This window comes from Sitophilus oryzae, unplaced genomic scaffold (genome assembly GCF_002938485.1).
Source record: "Sitophilus oryzae breed Bouriz unplaced genomic scaffold, Soryzae_2.0 scaffold_1576_pilon_pilon, whole genome shotgun sequence".
Taxonomy (NCBI): domain Eukaryota; kingdom Metazoa; phylum Arthropoda; class Insecta; order Coleoptera; family Curculionidae; genus Sitophilus; species Sitophilus oryzae.
In genome coordinates this window covers 12,284-29,335 of record NW_022146254.1, presented here as the reverse complement: position 1 = coordinate 29,335, position 17,052 = coordinate 12,284, and the positions used below count along the sequence as shown (strand labels likewise).

At 32.6% G+C, this 17,052-nt stretch overlaps 1 protein-coding gene across 1 annotated transcript; it reads right to left on the bottom strand.

The window, feature by feature from the left end:
* Positions 1–5,036: 5,036 nt before the first annotated feature.
* LOC115879273 lies at positions 5,037–15,849 on the bottom strand. The gene is made up of 6 exons (XM_030895988.1): positions 15,526–15,849; positions 11,331–11,486; positions 11,023–11,107; positions 6,919–7,021; positions 6,775–6,857; positions 5,037–5,881 (listed from the first exon to the last, which is right to left on the bottom strand). Exons 2-6 carry the CDS (start codon positions 11,376–11,378, stop codon positions 5,373–5,375), a joined length of 828 nt encoding a protein of 275 aa, XP_030751848.1. The 5' UTR covers positions 11,379–11,486; positions 15,526–15,849; the 3' UTR covers positions 5,037–5,372.
* Positions 15,850–17,052: the final 1,203 nt, after the last annotated feature.

Genomic DNA, 17,052 nt, shown 5'->3' with positions numbered 1-17,052 from the left:
ATCTAAAATGCTGTTAAAAACATTAATTTTTACATCAAGGAGCCTTGAAAAAATAGACTTGATCGTCTAATGTTTCTCTTGTCTTATCCTGGCCAGTTAAAAGATGCCCAAATCGTATTTTTAATCATATCTCAATTTTTTTAAATGGAACGTGGGTGGCTCATTAGCATATTTGGAAAAAACATTTCTTTACAAATAATTTGGTACCACACACTTGGTATTTCGAGTCAAATTGTCGTTATGAACCACATATTACAATTTCAGTTAACAAAATTGTTCAATTTTCATTTAAACAAAAAATGCTTTTTTGCTTTTTGAGAACCACTGGATCTTTTCTGGATTTTCTTTCATGTAAATTTAATCTACTACCTGTGTTGCCATATTATCAGGAAATTATGTTTTTTAACTTAAAACTAAAAAAATTCCAAAAAATTTTCCAAATTTTCAAAAAAAAATTCGCCAAAAAACCTCATAGGCGCGTTTCTGAGGCCGAAATATACTACGTAGTCTAAGATCCGGCTACAGAATTATTACGCTCATCATATTTTTAATCAAAACCTAATTTTTTCGTATATTTATGAATCCATTTTTAACAGGGTGCCAATCAAAAAGTTTTCCGTAAATAGGATTTGCCACGGTTCAAAGTACATACCACGGTAAGTACTACTTTATACAGGTCCGCCAACAATGCGTCGAGGATCTGTAGCTCCTGTAATAAAAACTTAGGAATTTTGGATAAGTGCAAACCTAAAGTATGTATTTCAGGAAAGTATTTTAACTTCTACACGGTGGCTCGAAAAAGAGTGATTGAATCGGGATATTTTTTTTAATGGAACACAAATATTAAATAAATAAAACAATATAGTTTTCAGCATTTTTTAAAAAAAATATATTAAAAATACTATAATTGTCTTAAAATCAAAACTATACTAGATATTTACTATAGATGATCTGTACCTACTTTGCTATACATATCGCATATCGTAATCTTAAACCATACAGGGTATTCAAAATTCTATGCCAAACTTTTTAAAATATAAAATAGTTTCTTTCGTTTTTTAAACTACATTTTAGTACTTTCGTTTTTAAACATTTTTTTAAAAAGCTGACAAAATATTGTTTTTATTTATTTATTAATATTTTTGAAACTATCAAAACGCATGAAAGAAAAGCAAGTCAAAAATACGATAATACTACAGGGAGTTCCATTTAAAAAAAATTATTACTTACACTCGAGCTTACACTTTTTTTAGCCTCCCTGTAGAAGTTAAAATATCTTCCTGAAATAATCTTAATACATTCTTTAGGTTTGCACTTATGCAAAATTCCTAGTTTTTTTTTATTTTAGGAGCTACAGATGTCCGACGCACTATTGCCGAACCCTGTATAAGCATGTTTAAGGATTTAAGGGTCATTCAGAACCTCGCAATTAGTGGTTTCAATTAGCGTATAAAAGTTCGTTTTTCTAATTTTAATGTAAGCATTCAGAATGTCAAAATTAGTGGTAAGAATTTTCAATTAGTGGAAAAAGTTAACAAACTTTTAATATTTCCACTAATTATACTTCAAAATTTGCAAGGAATCTCATTTTAGCCTTTGATTATCATCCCTCAAGAGAAAATGTGGTTAGGAACCAAAAATTTATTGTTTTATAAGCTTAATATTAGGCTTTGTCTATGGATACAACTGATAACCGCAAGCTGTTGCTAGGAAATTATATTAATTTTAATTGTGCTTTTTAGACATTGTGAATGATTGTGAAACTAAAAAGTATAATTGAAACCACTAATTTATTCCACTAATTGCGAGGTTCTGAATGAAGCTTTAATATCTACTAACTGAATCTGTCCAACAAGTCAGAGAAAATTTCGACAAAGATATCCAAATAAATAACAGAACTACAATTTGCCTGTCATGTATGTATCCACTCATTGGACAAACTTTATTTTAACTCATAGTACCATAAAATTATTTTTTCCTACCGCATCACACGTTATTCTTAATCAACATAATACCATTTATTTTAGACGTTCCGTCGACTCGAACCTTAATTGTATATTCCGTTACTCATTTACAAACGCATTTTTAAAGGGCATTGTGCGATTTGGAAATTCATCATGCTGATTCGGGGAGGCATGACGAGATGGAGAAGAAGTAATATTTTTAAGGCGCGGTACTTTTTCTCTTCTTCTTTTTTCTTGTTTGCCTTTTTTCGGGCCTGACAAAGCATCATTTATTCCTGCATCCAATGAAGGTACCGTTACTGCTTTTCGAATTCCTCAGTGTTAGCTCAATAGCTTCGTTTTTGTCGGTCGTTTTTTTTTGGTCCTCTCAGTCAGGTCATGAAGAAGGCTTTCTTTTATTCGATAACAGCTACATGTACAGCACAAGTTTCCAGTATTAAATCCTAGTATATGTTTTCTAGGGTTTTGAAGTAAATTTGATTAATAGTCTAAAGTAAAATTGCCTATTAATTTAAATTGAAATGATTTAAAATGGTTTGTAATCTTTTGAAAAATTAAGTATTTATTAACCTAATAATGGTCATTGATTTTGATAATTTTATTTATAGTAGATAGATAGATATACCGGGTGGATCTCAAAACTGGCTCACCATTATAACTTTTTTTTTCAGATAAATAAACAAAATTTGGTATGTTAGCATATAACATTAATTAGGATTGTTTGACATATTAGAATTTAGAATTTAGAAAGAGTGGGAGGGGGGTTAATCACTTCGACCTTACAGATCCATTGTGTCCCCCTTTCTTGAATCATAACTCATCATACAGTCCCAGGGCTTTGACAAAAGCCAGTATCTGGGACGGTTTTATAGAGGGTAGTTCTCCATCTCCAATATCAGTCGTACCAAAATTCATGGCACGAATGGTTGTCGTCTCGGCGCACTCAGTGATGAGGTGTACTGGTGTTTCCCCATCTTCCCCACAGAATCTGCATTCGCCGTTTCTTCTTAGTTTCAATCTACTGAGGTGTTCATTGAGGAGACAGTGTCCTGTTAAAAACCCTGTGACAATCCGAAGATTGTTCTTACTCAGACTCAGAAACTCTTCGAGTGTCTTGACCATTGCGATTTCCATTCCAGGTTGCGGATGGAATCTTCCAAGTTCTTGAGTTCCGCCTTGAGTTGGTTACCACTTGGAAAGCAGAACGGTTCTGGTCCAGTTAGTGGAGTGTTCGCTCCTTTCTAGCTAGATTATTTGCTTTTTCATTGCCTTCAACCCCTTGGTGAGCAGGCACCCAGGCACCCAGTGTAGGAGGACTTTGTTTTCTTTGCCTAATTTATTCAGCTTCTCTATGCATTCTTTGACCAATTTCGAATTGATTGATACTGAGTTGATCGCCTTTAATGCTGCTTGGCTATCAGATAAGATGGCTATTTCTTGTTTCCGATAGTTCCTATCTAAGATAAGTTGTACGCATCTCTCGATAGCGTAGATTTCTGCCTGTAGGATACTAGGGTAAGTGCCCATTGCTTCGGAGTAATTAGCTCTCGGCCCAAACACTCCGATCCCTCTTCCCGTATTGGTTTTGGAAGCATCAGTATACCAAGTTATGGTATGGTCTTTTAACTGCTGGGCAAGCGTTTCGCTCTTCCAATCCTTCTTATTGCTCAATACTACATTGACATGTTTGTCAAAGTTGTACGTTCTTGGTATATCGTCCACTGGGAGTTGCAGGAGTGGTATTTCCTTTTTGAGGGTGTTCCAAGCCCCTGATCTGACAATTCTCCCAGTACTAATTCCGTTAGTGACCATTCTAATCATTGTCGCATTGGCATATCTACCAATGACAATGTGCAGTGGTGTTAGATCTAGAATGACCTCCATTGCTGCTGTTGGACAGGTTCTCATGGCTCCTGTGATGCAAACACATGCTAGTCTCTGGACTTTGCATAGGTTTAGCCTTACCGTCCGTTGCTCTAGTTTTGTGTACCAGGCAACTCCTCCATAAGTAATCATGGGTCTTACTATCATGGTATACATCCAGCGCAAAATGTTAGGGGAGCAGCCCCATCTATTTCCGGCCAGTCTTCTGCATATCATGAGAGCCTTTATGGCTTTGCTGGTAGTGTTCTATGCCTGTTCCACAGGAGTTTACTGTCCAGGGTTATTCCCAGGTATTTAACTTCCTGTGTTGGCAGTATTTCCTTTCCATCTAGTTGGATTCTTTTCAAGTTTTTCAGACTACGCCTTCTGGTGAATGGCACTATCGCGGTTTTGTCTGAGTTGATACTCAGCCCTACAGTCCTACACCATCTCTCAGATTGTTTGACGTAGGTATTCAATTATTTTTGGTCACTTCCTGTTTCACACGAAATGACTACAACTTATGATTTTTAAATGGCACCCTCGGTATCTACTTCATTCGATAGAAAATGGCACCCTGAATAGAATGACATATCATATGTCAACTTTTGACATTTTCGCTTAAAGAAAAACCGTATTTTAAATTTCAATCATGCCATAGCTGTGTTAAAAACACTAATTTTTAATCGAGGAGCCTAGGAAAGTTGATTTGAGCGTCAAATGTTTTTCGTCTCTTGTCCTGGCCGGTTAAAAGATTCCCAAATTGTATTTTTAATCATATCTCAATTTTTTCAAATGGAACAAGGGTAGCTCATTATCATATTTAGAAAAAGCATGTTTTACGAATAATTTGGTACCACACACTTGGTGTTTTAGTTTAGTTTATATTTAAAAAACATAATTTCTTGATAATATGGCAACATAGGTACCTAGTAGATTAAATTTACAAGAAAAAAAAACAAAAAAGACCCAGTGACTCTCAAAATTTGAGCAAAAAATATTTCTTTTTAGCAATTTTCAAAGTAAAATAACTCCATTATTTTGGACTTATTTGAAAAACGATAAAGAGAAAATATGTTTCTTTTATCTATATCTACCATCTCTCAAAATACTTGCACTTATTTCTAGGACATCCTGTATAGTCATCATGTAATAGGCATTTAAAAGAGAGTGCTTTTTTAAGGAAGAGGTCAATGAGTCAAGTATAATGTACATATGTTTTATTTACTTCTAGTAAATTAAAATATCATTCAAGTATAACAAAAAAACAAGTAAAATCAGACTTCAACTTGGACTAATAGATTAGCAACTAATACTGATACAAATATATTTATCTGTTAGATGTACCTACTGAAGCTTTGATTCTAAACTAACCAAAACATTTGGACCCAAAAAGAGTGGAGGTATTTTTATACAAAAATTGACTCGCTTAGTTTAACTTAAAATAAACAGAAACTAACAAATCTTCTTAGATATCTAGACATATTATATCCTTTATCAATATACGTTATCTATAGCACCTGAAAATTAGCTAAATCTATTGGTTTATTTTTGATAAGGATGTTCACTTTTCCCGGCGTCTGATTGTTTCAGTTCGGTTATAACTTCTGCCTTGAACAAACTCATACTTTTTACATCAGTATTTACATCTACATCACAATTGGTTATTTCGTCATCCTTCAATAACTTGGTTCTGTACAGATTAGATGAAAATTCTTCTAATCCGTTACTTTCCAAAACCATATCCATGGAACTGTTTTGTACAAGAGCAACTTTTTCCTTCAATCCGTCTCTGTTCGTTACCGGCAAGTCGAAGCTCATACTTTTTCGGTTTTTTACAGTAGGATTGGTTTTATACACAGCAGATGTGATTTTGGGCTTGGTGTTTTCCACTAATCTCTTTGTAATGTGGTCGTTGATGTAGCCGTGGTAAGTGTTATAGCCGAAATTGCCGTGGTCGTAACATTCTTGGGTGGTATAACAATAACTTCGATGTAAGGAACCTAAGCTGGTGTTGGAGGTGGACAATCCCGTTTTTGAATTCGTTGAGAGCCCTGCAATATAACACATAATATTATTTATTTGTCATCTTAAATAAATATATTTAAGAAAATTATATTATTGCTCTATTTGTTCAATTGAATAGTATTATTAGTAATAACGAGTAAGATACGAACATTTAAACGTGAGAAAGGACGTAAAATTATTGTTCTTTTATAACTTGTTTTGAGTAGCTAAGAAGAACAATGTCTGATGTGCCTCTGCTATAATCAATTTTAATGCATGGAATGCAAATAATGTTAAAACTTGGGTGTCTATAATATAGCAATAAAGTACTGATGTTCATCAGCACAAACGCAAAGCTTTAATAAAAAAAATGATGTTTCCTCTTATTTTCTTGGTGTGAAAGATCTTTTTGTTAGTTTCATTATCTTATTCTTAGCTTCAAAAGAAGCTTTCAAGTCATCTACAAAGTACTACAAAAATTTTGATATTGTGATTGTGTGGGTTTTTTATTTGCTTATAATAAATAGTGATATTTTAAAAGTAACTCTGAAAATGCAGAGTAATATTACAGGGTGGTCCTAACGGTATTCCGGAAACATTAGCAGCATAATATATTCTGCAGATAAAAATAAGTAAAAAAGTTCCTATAAATGTATGTTCTAAAATGCTTAGTTTCGGAGAGACAGGGTGTAGAAGTTTTATCTTTATTTTCGATTTTTTCCAAATAATTTCTGAAATAACATATACAGATGAATTTGACCTTTAGTATGAGCTCAGGTCAACACAAAGTCTTTAATTCATTCCCAAATAGAACTAATTCCCTAACGGATATAATATTCCCCAACATACATTAATCTGTACGAAAATTAGGTACTATATATACAATTCTAGAGAATTTTTCATTATATAAAACTAAATATTTTAAAGATATTTTTTGTACCTGGGGTAGACCGATCAGGAGATGTCGTCTCGATGTAATACTCGCTGTCATCATACTCTTCTAAAGTTTCTTCGTCACTATATCTGAAAAAAATAGATTAGCTTAAAATGGTTCACTATTGTTATTGTCAGTTTATAGTCTTACTTCTCCGGAGGGTTGTGAACTAATGCACACTCATCACTCGTTGATCCAGATCGTTCAGGTTCAACAAATGAAGCTCCTCCAGATCCAGGACTTCTTCTGACACCTAATCAAAAGGAATCAATTAAATTAAATTATTGTGTTAGAAAAATAGTTATTCAAATTTTAATAAACATTGGTTTTAATTTTGAGTTGATTTTTTTTAATTTGTTTCTGTGCAATTTTGGTCCATACCTACATATTTTTAACAGCTATAAAAATATTTATTTTTAAAATTTGGATATTTTTATGTAACATTGCATTAATCTTGTAGTAAATAAAAAACCTCTAAATTGACTGTTTAAATAAATGGACATCTGTCTATGTAAACATGTAATATTAAACATTTTAATAAAAAAATTGTGAAATACATTAACATCATATAATAATACATTGGAAAATTATAGCTTTTACTTTTTGAATTATTTTTATCAGTCAGTATAGCTGAACTCTAGTAAATATGCGTTTGCAGAAAATAGTGATAATATATACAGGGGGTATCCCAGAAATAAGTGCAAGTATTTTAACTGGTTGTATAGTTCAACCCCAGAAACACGCCTATGAGGTTTTTTTCGCGAAAAAGAAATTTTGAGAATTCGAAATATTTTCAAAATTTTTTAGTTAAAAAACATAATTTCTTGATAATATGGAAACATAGGTATTAGATTAAATTTACATAAAAGAAAATCCAGAAAAGTTCCAGTGGTTCTCAAAATTTTAGCAAAAAATGTTTTTTTGGAAATTTTCAAAGTAAAATAACACCCTTATTTTGGACTTATTTGAAAATCGATAAAGAGAAAATATTTTTCTTTTGTCGAGATCTACCACCCCTTAAAATACTTGCACTTATTTCTGGGACACCCTGTAGAAGAAAGAAGATAGTACCCATAATCAAGGATAGTACTTATATCTCAATATATATTCTTACTGAAATTCAATATTGAAATTCTTCTGATGACTTTATATTAAGATATAAAAACACGGAGTGTTCTTAAGCCAGGATGACTTACGCCTTATTATTTTTATGACTTACTTAGATGGTCCAAGTATACTTACTTGAACCAAGTCGACTGGATGCTGCCGTATACAGGGTGGCTCATCGAAAACGTTCCGCAAGGCATAACGGCCAGGGTATTTTTTTTTCAAAAAATCCAAAAACACGTCAATTTTGTTTGTGAGGGGGACAACTTTTGCCCCGAAAATGATTGCAAAATCTTCAACCCTCTAAGCGGGGGTGTCATCCCCCAACTTTTTTTAAATTGGAAAAGGGGTCAAGTGGCGCCGCAATGAAAAGAGCTTTCTATTCTCTATATTTCCCCGCTTCGTTTTTGAAAATCGGTCGAGTCATTGAGAAAATATCAAGGATTGAAATTTGAAAAGTTTATTTAAACATTTATCAGAGTAAATGATAAGGATAAATTCCTTCGACCAATTTGAGTTTTTTTCTTATTATTTCTAGATGTTTACGCATTTTTTCACTTGCCACAAGGTTGAACGATCAAGTGCGGTAGTTGCTAGATAGCTGTTCTGTGACTTGTGCGTTGAAGTTATTCTCAAAAAAAATTGTGAAATACATTAACATCATATTATAATACATTGGAAAATTATAGCTACTTTTTGAATTATTTTTATCAGTCAGTAGCAGAACTCTAGTAAATATGCGTTTGCAGAAAATAGTGATAATATATACAGGGTGTCCCTGAAATAAGTGCAAGTAATTTAACTGGTTGTATAGTTCAACCCCAGAAACACGCCTATGAGGTTTTTTTCGCGAAAAAAAATTTTGAAAATTCGAAATTTTTTCAAACTGTGATTTGTGCGTTAAAGTTCTTCTCAATATCGTTAAACTGACCTACAATAGAATTTCTAAAGATACCAGCCCACACGTTCAATTTCTGAGGGTTTTGTGTGTGCACCTCGTGAAAAGCCCTGGGGTTATCCTCAGCCCAGTACCGACAGTTGTGCTGATTACCTACACCGTTCAAAAAGAAAGTACACTCATCCGAAAAACACACATTAAATAGGAAATTATTATCATTTGCCACTCGTTTTACTCATAGTGTAACAAAATTGCACGCGACGATCAAAATCGTCTTCGTTGAGTTCTTGTACCAACTGTGAATTTTGTACGGGTGGAACTTGTGTTTTTTTTAATATCTTTTGGACACTTGTACGATTCACGCCGGTCTCATTGGCTAATTTTCTTGTACTCAGCGTACTATTCATGGCAACTTGGCCCAATACGAATACCTCCATAGCTTCATTTACTACAGAATCTTCTTCCCTGTGCCTCTTTTTATTCATAACGGAACCAGTTTCGCGAAATTTTGCTACTAACTCGCGAACAATTTTGCCATAAAGGTATTTGTCAGGATGGCGTTCATTGAATATCTGCGCAACCCGATTGCCACATTCATTATTTTTAAAATAAAGTTCGATTATTTCCACTTTTTTCGCAAGTGAGTACACCATAATAATTGTTAAAAAGTTTAACGATATTGAGAAGAACTTCAACGCACAAGTCCCAGAACAGCTATCTAGCAACTACCGCACCTGATCGTTCAACTTTGTGGCAAGTGAAAAAATGCGTAAACATCTAGAAATAATAAGAAAAAACAGCAAATTGGTCGAAGGAATTCACCCTTATCATTTACTCTGATAAATGTTTAAATAAACTTTTCAAATTTCAATCCTTCATATTTTCTCAATGACTCGACCGATTTTCAAAAACAAAGCGGAGAAATATAGAGAATAGAAAGCTCTTTTCATTGCGACGCCACTTGACCCCCCTTCCTATTTGAAAAAAGTTGGGGGATGACACCCCCGCTTAAAGGGTTGAAGATTTTGCAATTATTTTTGGAGCAAAAGTTGCCCCCCTCACAAACAAAATTGACGTGTTTTTGGATTTTCTGAAAAAAAAATTACCCTGGCCGTTATGCCTTGCGGAACGTTTTCGATGGGCCACCCTGTATATACTTATAATGATGCTGCGCGAGTCTTACTTGTACGCTGCTCTAATAGTACTGACTGTTTTATCCAAGTCGAGTTGGGAAGGCTTTTTAACATCAAAGTAAGTAGGCTGGCTGCCAACTTACTTGACATTCTCCATATAATTCTACATATAAAAAAAATAACAGCGATCTGCATATCATAGCCATCGCTGACGCCGTTTTTTCATATTGTATATTTATATGGCATCCGGTTGACTTGGTCCAAGCACACTTGGAGCCTGTTGACTGGACTTTACCAATGGTTAAAAATATTTCTTAATAAGAAAGAGAATTAAGAGAATTTAATAGAATTTATGAAACTAAATAATCATATTTTTATAAAACTCCAATCGTTTATATAAAGTGTAAGATTATAGCGTAACATAAAAAGATGGTATAGAAGTTTTAGTGCAGTTAGAAAATATAGAGTGATTTGTTGAAAAGTTTATTACAGATTTTTGGACACCGGGTGATGTTACAAATAATATTTGATTGTGATTTTATAAACCTTGTATATCCGGAAACAGTTAATTTACTTTATGCGCTTCTTGCCTTATACTGGATGCGTCTCAAAAGTGGCTCACTTCTCTATTTTTTCAGATAAAAAAATGAGATTTGGTATATTAGTATATCACATAAATTGGGATTGATTGACGCATTCAATTGTTTTGGCTGTTTCACCGGAAATTATTACAACTTTTGATTTTTAAATGGCCCCCTCGGTCCTCGGTATTGACATTTGATATGTCATTCTATTCAGAGTGTCACTTTCTATCCAATAAAGTATAAAAATACCGAGGGTGCCATTTAAAAATGAAAAGTTGTAGTCATTTCCGGTGAAACAGGAAGTTGAGAACAAAAACAATTGAATTCGTCAATCAATCCTAATTTACGTCGTATACTAACATACCAAAACTCGTTTTTTTTTATCCGAAAGAATACAAAAATTATAGGGGTGAGCCACTTTCGACACGCACCCGGTATACCATGATATTAGAAATTTTGTATTGGTATTATAATAAAAAAATATGCAAATTAAAATGTTGTCTAAGAAATATCTTAAAATAAATTAACACACCTTGCTGAACTTCAACCACAAAAACACCATCTCTTGCACTTGGTGAATATCTCATGGTAGTCTCTCTGCTATCTTCTTCGATATCCTATTGATTATCAATAAAATTAATACCACTATTATATATCTTAAAAAAGATATACAATCAAACCAAACAAAAGAGACTTATCAAATAGGAAAAAATATTTTAAAAATCTCGTCACAAAAAAAAACAACTTTTGGAACACCCCATAGATGAATGCAAAAAATGACATTAAAAACTTCAAATTTTTAAAACTAGTTTTTGATAAAAACAAGACATCCATACTTACATCTCTTTCTTCGGTTTCAACTATTAAATGATTATTCTTCAAAGTCATAGTGATAATGCTTCCGTTAATATTGTTCGGTCGATTGGAAGCAGTTGATATTTCTTCGCATATTTCAACTGCCTCTGAATTTATAGAAAGATGCGTTTCTTCAGAACTCTGAAAGAAAAATCATATAATTTAAAATAGTAATATATAAAGTATATTAAATATCAACAGTTTATATAAATAGTTTCAATGCAGAAAGTGCGTCTAATAAAAATGTATTAAAAAGACCGAAAAGTCTTTCAACAAGTTTTAGTTTTGCTGCAAGACCAAGACCAAGGGGGTCTTGGTCTTGGCATTTCATTTGCTCATCACTATCGTCTATCATTATAAGAGTCAATGTTAATTATAAGGTTACTTATTAACGCTTCTGATACTTTTTGCATTTAAAATGTTAAGACGATTTGGACAATTGTTTGTCCATGTCTATACAGTACATCTGTCCGTTCTGTAGCTACGGGGTATCCGTGAGAGGGGAAACGATATTCCCTCGATTTTTTGCGTAAAAAAATAGACGACGCGTCTCATCAATAAAAATTCGACAAATTTGCAAGTAGCCAATAAAATGAGTGGTCGGAGCGATTTGCGGTGACCATAGATTTAGGAAGAACAGATATCATATTATGCATTTTAACCCGATCAAACATTCGGAGGTTGACTACGTACTGTAAAAACCAACTGAGATAGAGAAGGCGACATTGCCACATATCAAATCTGCGCCTATCTACTTAGTTTGATTTGCAGAAAAGGTGACTTTAAAACCTTCACCGGATATCAATAAATCTCAATTTCTTAATTAAATTAATAGTTTATTTTTAAAGAAGCATGCGTAATAATATGGTTATTAACCAGAGGATATATGCGTTACTATTAAAGGACATGTTTACTGTTTAGTGTGCTGAAACGTCTAGAACTATTGGCAACGTCGCTGCTAGTCTTCCAGAATGAAATGAGCCGTCCGTCCCACCACCCCTCGCGACGGCCCATGGTCCGTTATAGCGTACTACGTTTAGCTTACGGTGTGTTTGAAGTCGGAATCAAGTCCGAAGTGAACTTTTCAGTGTTTTTCAGTAGTAGTTTTTGTTTTTGTTTAATGTACTTTTGAATCTGCGAATTTTCAATATGGTACGACAGTGTCAAATGTGTGGACAAATAAGCTCAAATTACCCGAATTTGTCTTTTCACAGGTAGGCATTGTTTCCGCCGCGCCGTAATCGTACATAGGCGTCCCACAAGGGAGCCTCTCACAATTAAAATAATTTCTAATTATATTTGTTGAATTTTGATCTATTAAAACAAGAACGTAGTAGCCGGTAATTGAATTATAATTCGTCTCAATTACTATCTAACTGTTGTAGATCATAACAAATTTGAATATAAACGTTGCATTTGAAACTTTATTATAAGCCAGAAAGTGACTTTTTTTTCCTTAAAATTGCGTCATATTTTGGTCATTATATACGATATTCTAAAGGAATTTTGCTCAACAAATAAACAAAGGTGTTTACCCGACCTTTTTTACATTTTACTGCTTTATTATATCTGCCCCTTCGGCGTTGTTTAGACAATTTTTTACCACCGTACAAATACCTCTTCCTAGAGTTATTTGTACGGTGTGTTTACCTTTTTTTTAGAATGGGACGAACTGTAAATAATTTTTAGGCTACTAGTTTTATACATACTTATATACAGAGTAACCCAGGCCTCCAAAAAAGCTTTTTACCTATTACGTTTTTGGTTTGTGATTTTTATTTCAATTTTTTACATAAGATGGAGGTCATTGTAACGCACATTTTCAAAATATTTTTGTCAACATACAGGGTGATTCAAACCGCAATACATATGCTTAATACAGTTCATGAAGATTGAGACATTTAACTAAAATTTGATTGTCTGATAAAACTACCTTTAAAAGTAATGGGTTTGTAAATAAACGTAAAATTCATTATTATGCGACAGAAATCCCATACTGTAGCACACAGATTTGATACTTTCAATGATAAATGCCTTCTATTGAGAGACTAAAAGGTAATTGCTTCGTATCAAAGCCATCATAATACAAGAAGAAGATCGAAAGTCAAATCTTGTCTTATATTAAAAAAAAAACACAATTTTCTCATTAAATATTGATTTTAGGTATAGGAAGTTATTAATAATACAAGATTAAACAACTATTACACAGTACTTCACAGGAAGCTATCGATTGCGAACTAATAAATCGTTACTAATTAGGTACTAATTTTGAAAAGTTCTTTTTAAGGTAAAAAAGGTAAAACTAAAACCTAAACGATCATTTGAGATTAAACGGGAAGTTCTAAATAATGTTGCCTATTCTAAACAAGAAAAAATTATTTTATAAGTTAAGTTTTATAACATTCCTAATTAAATTTGGGCGAAAAGAATATTTCTGTTTGCTGTAGGTAATTTTATCAGGGAAAATGGGTAAATAAAATTGACTTTTTAAGTCAATAAAAGTCAAAAGGGTAAGTTATTCCAAAAAAGGACTGTTCGGCAACCCTAAAGGACAAGTGGCAACCCTAGGTATTTCTGGAATGGAAATTTAATGGCAAATCTACAACTTTGGTTTGAAAATATGTTCCGGCCACCTATGTTTACAAAAATGTCTAAAATGTGCCTAAATGCCTCCATATTCTGAAAAAAAATGGAAGAAAAGTCACCAACCACAAACCTAATATAGAACTGTTTCGGAAGCCTGAGTCACCCTGTAAATATTCAAAAGTAACTGAAAGTTTATATAGAAGTAACTGAAAGTTTAAATCGCAAATCGACGTTGGAGCGATTTTCGAAAACTACTAACGGTTCAACATAAGTATATGTGGGATATTAATTGTATTATTATATTAGACCTTATAACAAAACTCATCTGACGAAAAAGTGTTAATGTAATATATTAATATGGAGTAAAAATTTTACTAATTACTTTACTTTTACTTTACTAATTCGTTCCAAAAAACGATACGCCACTGGCCATTAGAACAATACAAATGTGCCTAGTTACCGGAGTCGGAAATTTTAGACTTCTCTGTCTCTTCTATCCTTGTTTGATACATTGGAATGTTTGATACACTACCAACGAGTATTTATGAATGAGATGTTCGGTCTATCTTTATAATGTCTTTGGCGGTGACGCACTCGTCAAATTGACGTATAAAATATATTGCTGTTTATTTAAATGTTTTTTGTCCGCATTCCTTTCATAGACACAGATCCAGCAGACGTACTGTACTTCAAATTTCATTAGGAAGTTTGTTACTAAAGCAGCTAGGTATTTACCATAATTAATGCGTAATTACGAATTAATTATGGTAAATTAATTTAATTATTGGTTAGTGCACAATTAATGAATTTGCAAGAATGCAACAATGTCATTGTTTAAAACTTGCGATAGGAATGATGCATACGAGTTAGCCATAAATCCGTTTTATGCATTTTTTACAACCAAATTTCTCAAACGATACAGATCTAAACGAACATATTTTTTGGTTATGCTATAAACCACCACTTGTAATAAAACTTCTAAGAAAAACAATAAAGTTAAGTTATAAACCAAAAACGCTGAAATATTTTGCGACAGTTTATGGTAGCTATATTTTATTATATTCTTTTCGGACATGCTGTGAATTAATATTTCTTCTTAGTAACGCCCTGTACTAAAATACGTTCTTTTTTCTATAAAATGTTTCAAGTTTATTTACTTTTTTATTTGGGCTACTGCTATATTATTTCTTCTTTTTTCGATATAAAAATCGCATGTATATAGATAAAACGTAATGAACATAACAGTATTATAAAAATATATTTGGGTCATTTTTATTTAAAATATAGATAATAAAGAGAATATCCTACTTTAAGAAAGTGTAGAGAAATTTTTTTTTATGATTTTTTAAGATAAAAAGTTCGTAATCGGTTTTACTAAAAATCGTGTATTCTAGACATACTCATTACTGAGCATTAAAAATAATGATCTCTTCAGGTTTATATACTAATAAATAATAATAGATTGTTCTGTTTACCAGTGGGGATTACTGAAAAAAATCTCTGGGAGACGGAGGACTTAACAGTAATTTTATTTATTAATATTTTAGATAATATTCTTTGGCAAACTTAAACTGGTTATGTATAGTCTACAAACCTATATCCTATTAGATTTGCCACTAGCATCAACTCATCAGGGTCAAGCTGGAACAAACTTCTATTTGACTGGTTATAGAGGATATTACGAACTGATTTTTTACATGATATTGACACTTTAAGTAAAAAATAGTTATTATCTCTGGTTGGATTTAACGTTCTTACTGAATGATTGAATTTTGTTTTAAAAATTGAATCCTACATGAATCAAGTTCCTTGTGAGCGTGGAAGGTCATACTTTGGTAAACCTAGCGATCCCTTGATATAAGAAACTTACTCAACGTACAGAGAGTAGCAAATATGACCTACCAGAAGTATACTTCGACTAAACAACATAGAATTAAATAGTTAGCTATCATATTTTTACATAAGAAAACAAATCACTTTTTCTGACGTTAAAACGAAGCGAACTTGGTACAAGATTAGAAAATCTGTTTCGTTCAGCAGACCGGTTGTATTGTAGATGCAATGCACTCGTTTGTAGTAAACTAAGAAAAGTGGAAGATAAATCTAAGGACATAAGAGTTACATACATACACCAAGAGAAACTATCCGAACAAAATAATACGAACTTCCACGAACCATAGTCTTTATAGACTTTGAGAAGACTTCCGACTTGATTATCCTAAGGTAATGACAGGGTATTGACAGGCCTTTATAGAAACTCTCGCCAATATATGCAAAGAAGCGAAAGCAAGAATAATGATATATAAAACAACCCCAGAGTTCCCAACTGACAAAGGAGTACGATAGGGAGACGCGATATCCTCAAAGTTGTTTACTGCAACCCTAGAAGAAATCTTCCGTCAACTGGACTGGACCAACAAACGATTAAAAATAGATGGAGAATATCTTAACCATCTAAGATTTGCTGATGACATAGTCTAAATTGCCAATAGTCCTGAAGAACTACAAGCACATATTAATGAATTAAATACAGCCAGGAATAAACTAGGTCTCAAAATTAATTTAGTGAAAACTAATGTACAGGGTGGGTCAAATTCGACGCTTTTAAAGGGCAACACCATTTTCTATAGGAGAGAGACAAAAACTAATATCGGTGTCTGGAGCTCAATTTTTGTCAAAAACAAGATGGTGAAAACCGCATATCGATATCTGTTACCGTTTCGGAGTTACGGGGTGTTTTTCAAAAATATGCATTTTTAACAAATCGCTGTAACTTTTTTGCCATGAAAAATTTTGAATTTTTATGAAAACATTTCCAAAGCACCTTTTTACGTAGAATTTAATGGTTTAAGTATAATTTTTTTAAAATTAATAATTTAAGAATTATCAACAGAAAATTTGATTTTTTATATGGTATCACACTGTATATTTTTAATTTATTGAAAAGAATTTTAAATGACCTTTCGAAAAATATAACACACTTGATATTTTGCTCGATTCTTCTTCGAGATATAGAGTATATAAAAATTCGCCCGCTTTAAATAAGTAGGCTTTGAACGGTACCGACTGTAATGCAAAAAAAATCTAGCATCAATTAAAACGAAAATAATATTTGCTATGA

Bases quoted from the DNA above. Each gene is read 5' to 3' on its own strand.
- LOC115879273 (XM_030895988.1), bottom strand. From the start codon at position 11,378: ATGACTTTGAAGAATAATCATTTAATAGTTGAAACCGAAGAAAGAGAT. The intron at 7,022-11,022 runs GTGTGTTAATTT...CCTTTTGATTAG, and splicing joins TGTGGTTGAAGTTCAGCAAG to GTGTCAGAAGAAGTCCTGGA. The intron at 5,882-6,774 runs GTACAAAAAATA...GTTATATTGCAG, and splicing joins TCCTGATCGGTCTACCCCAG to GGCTCTCAACGAATTCAAAA.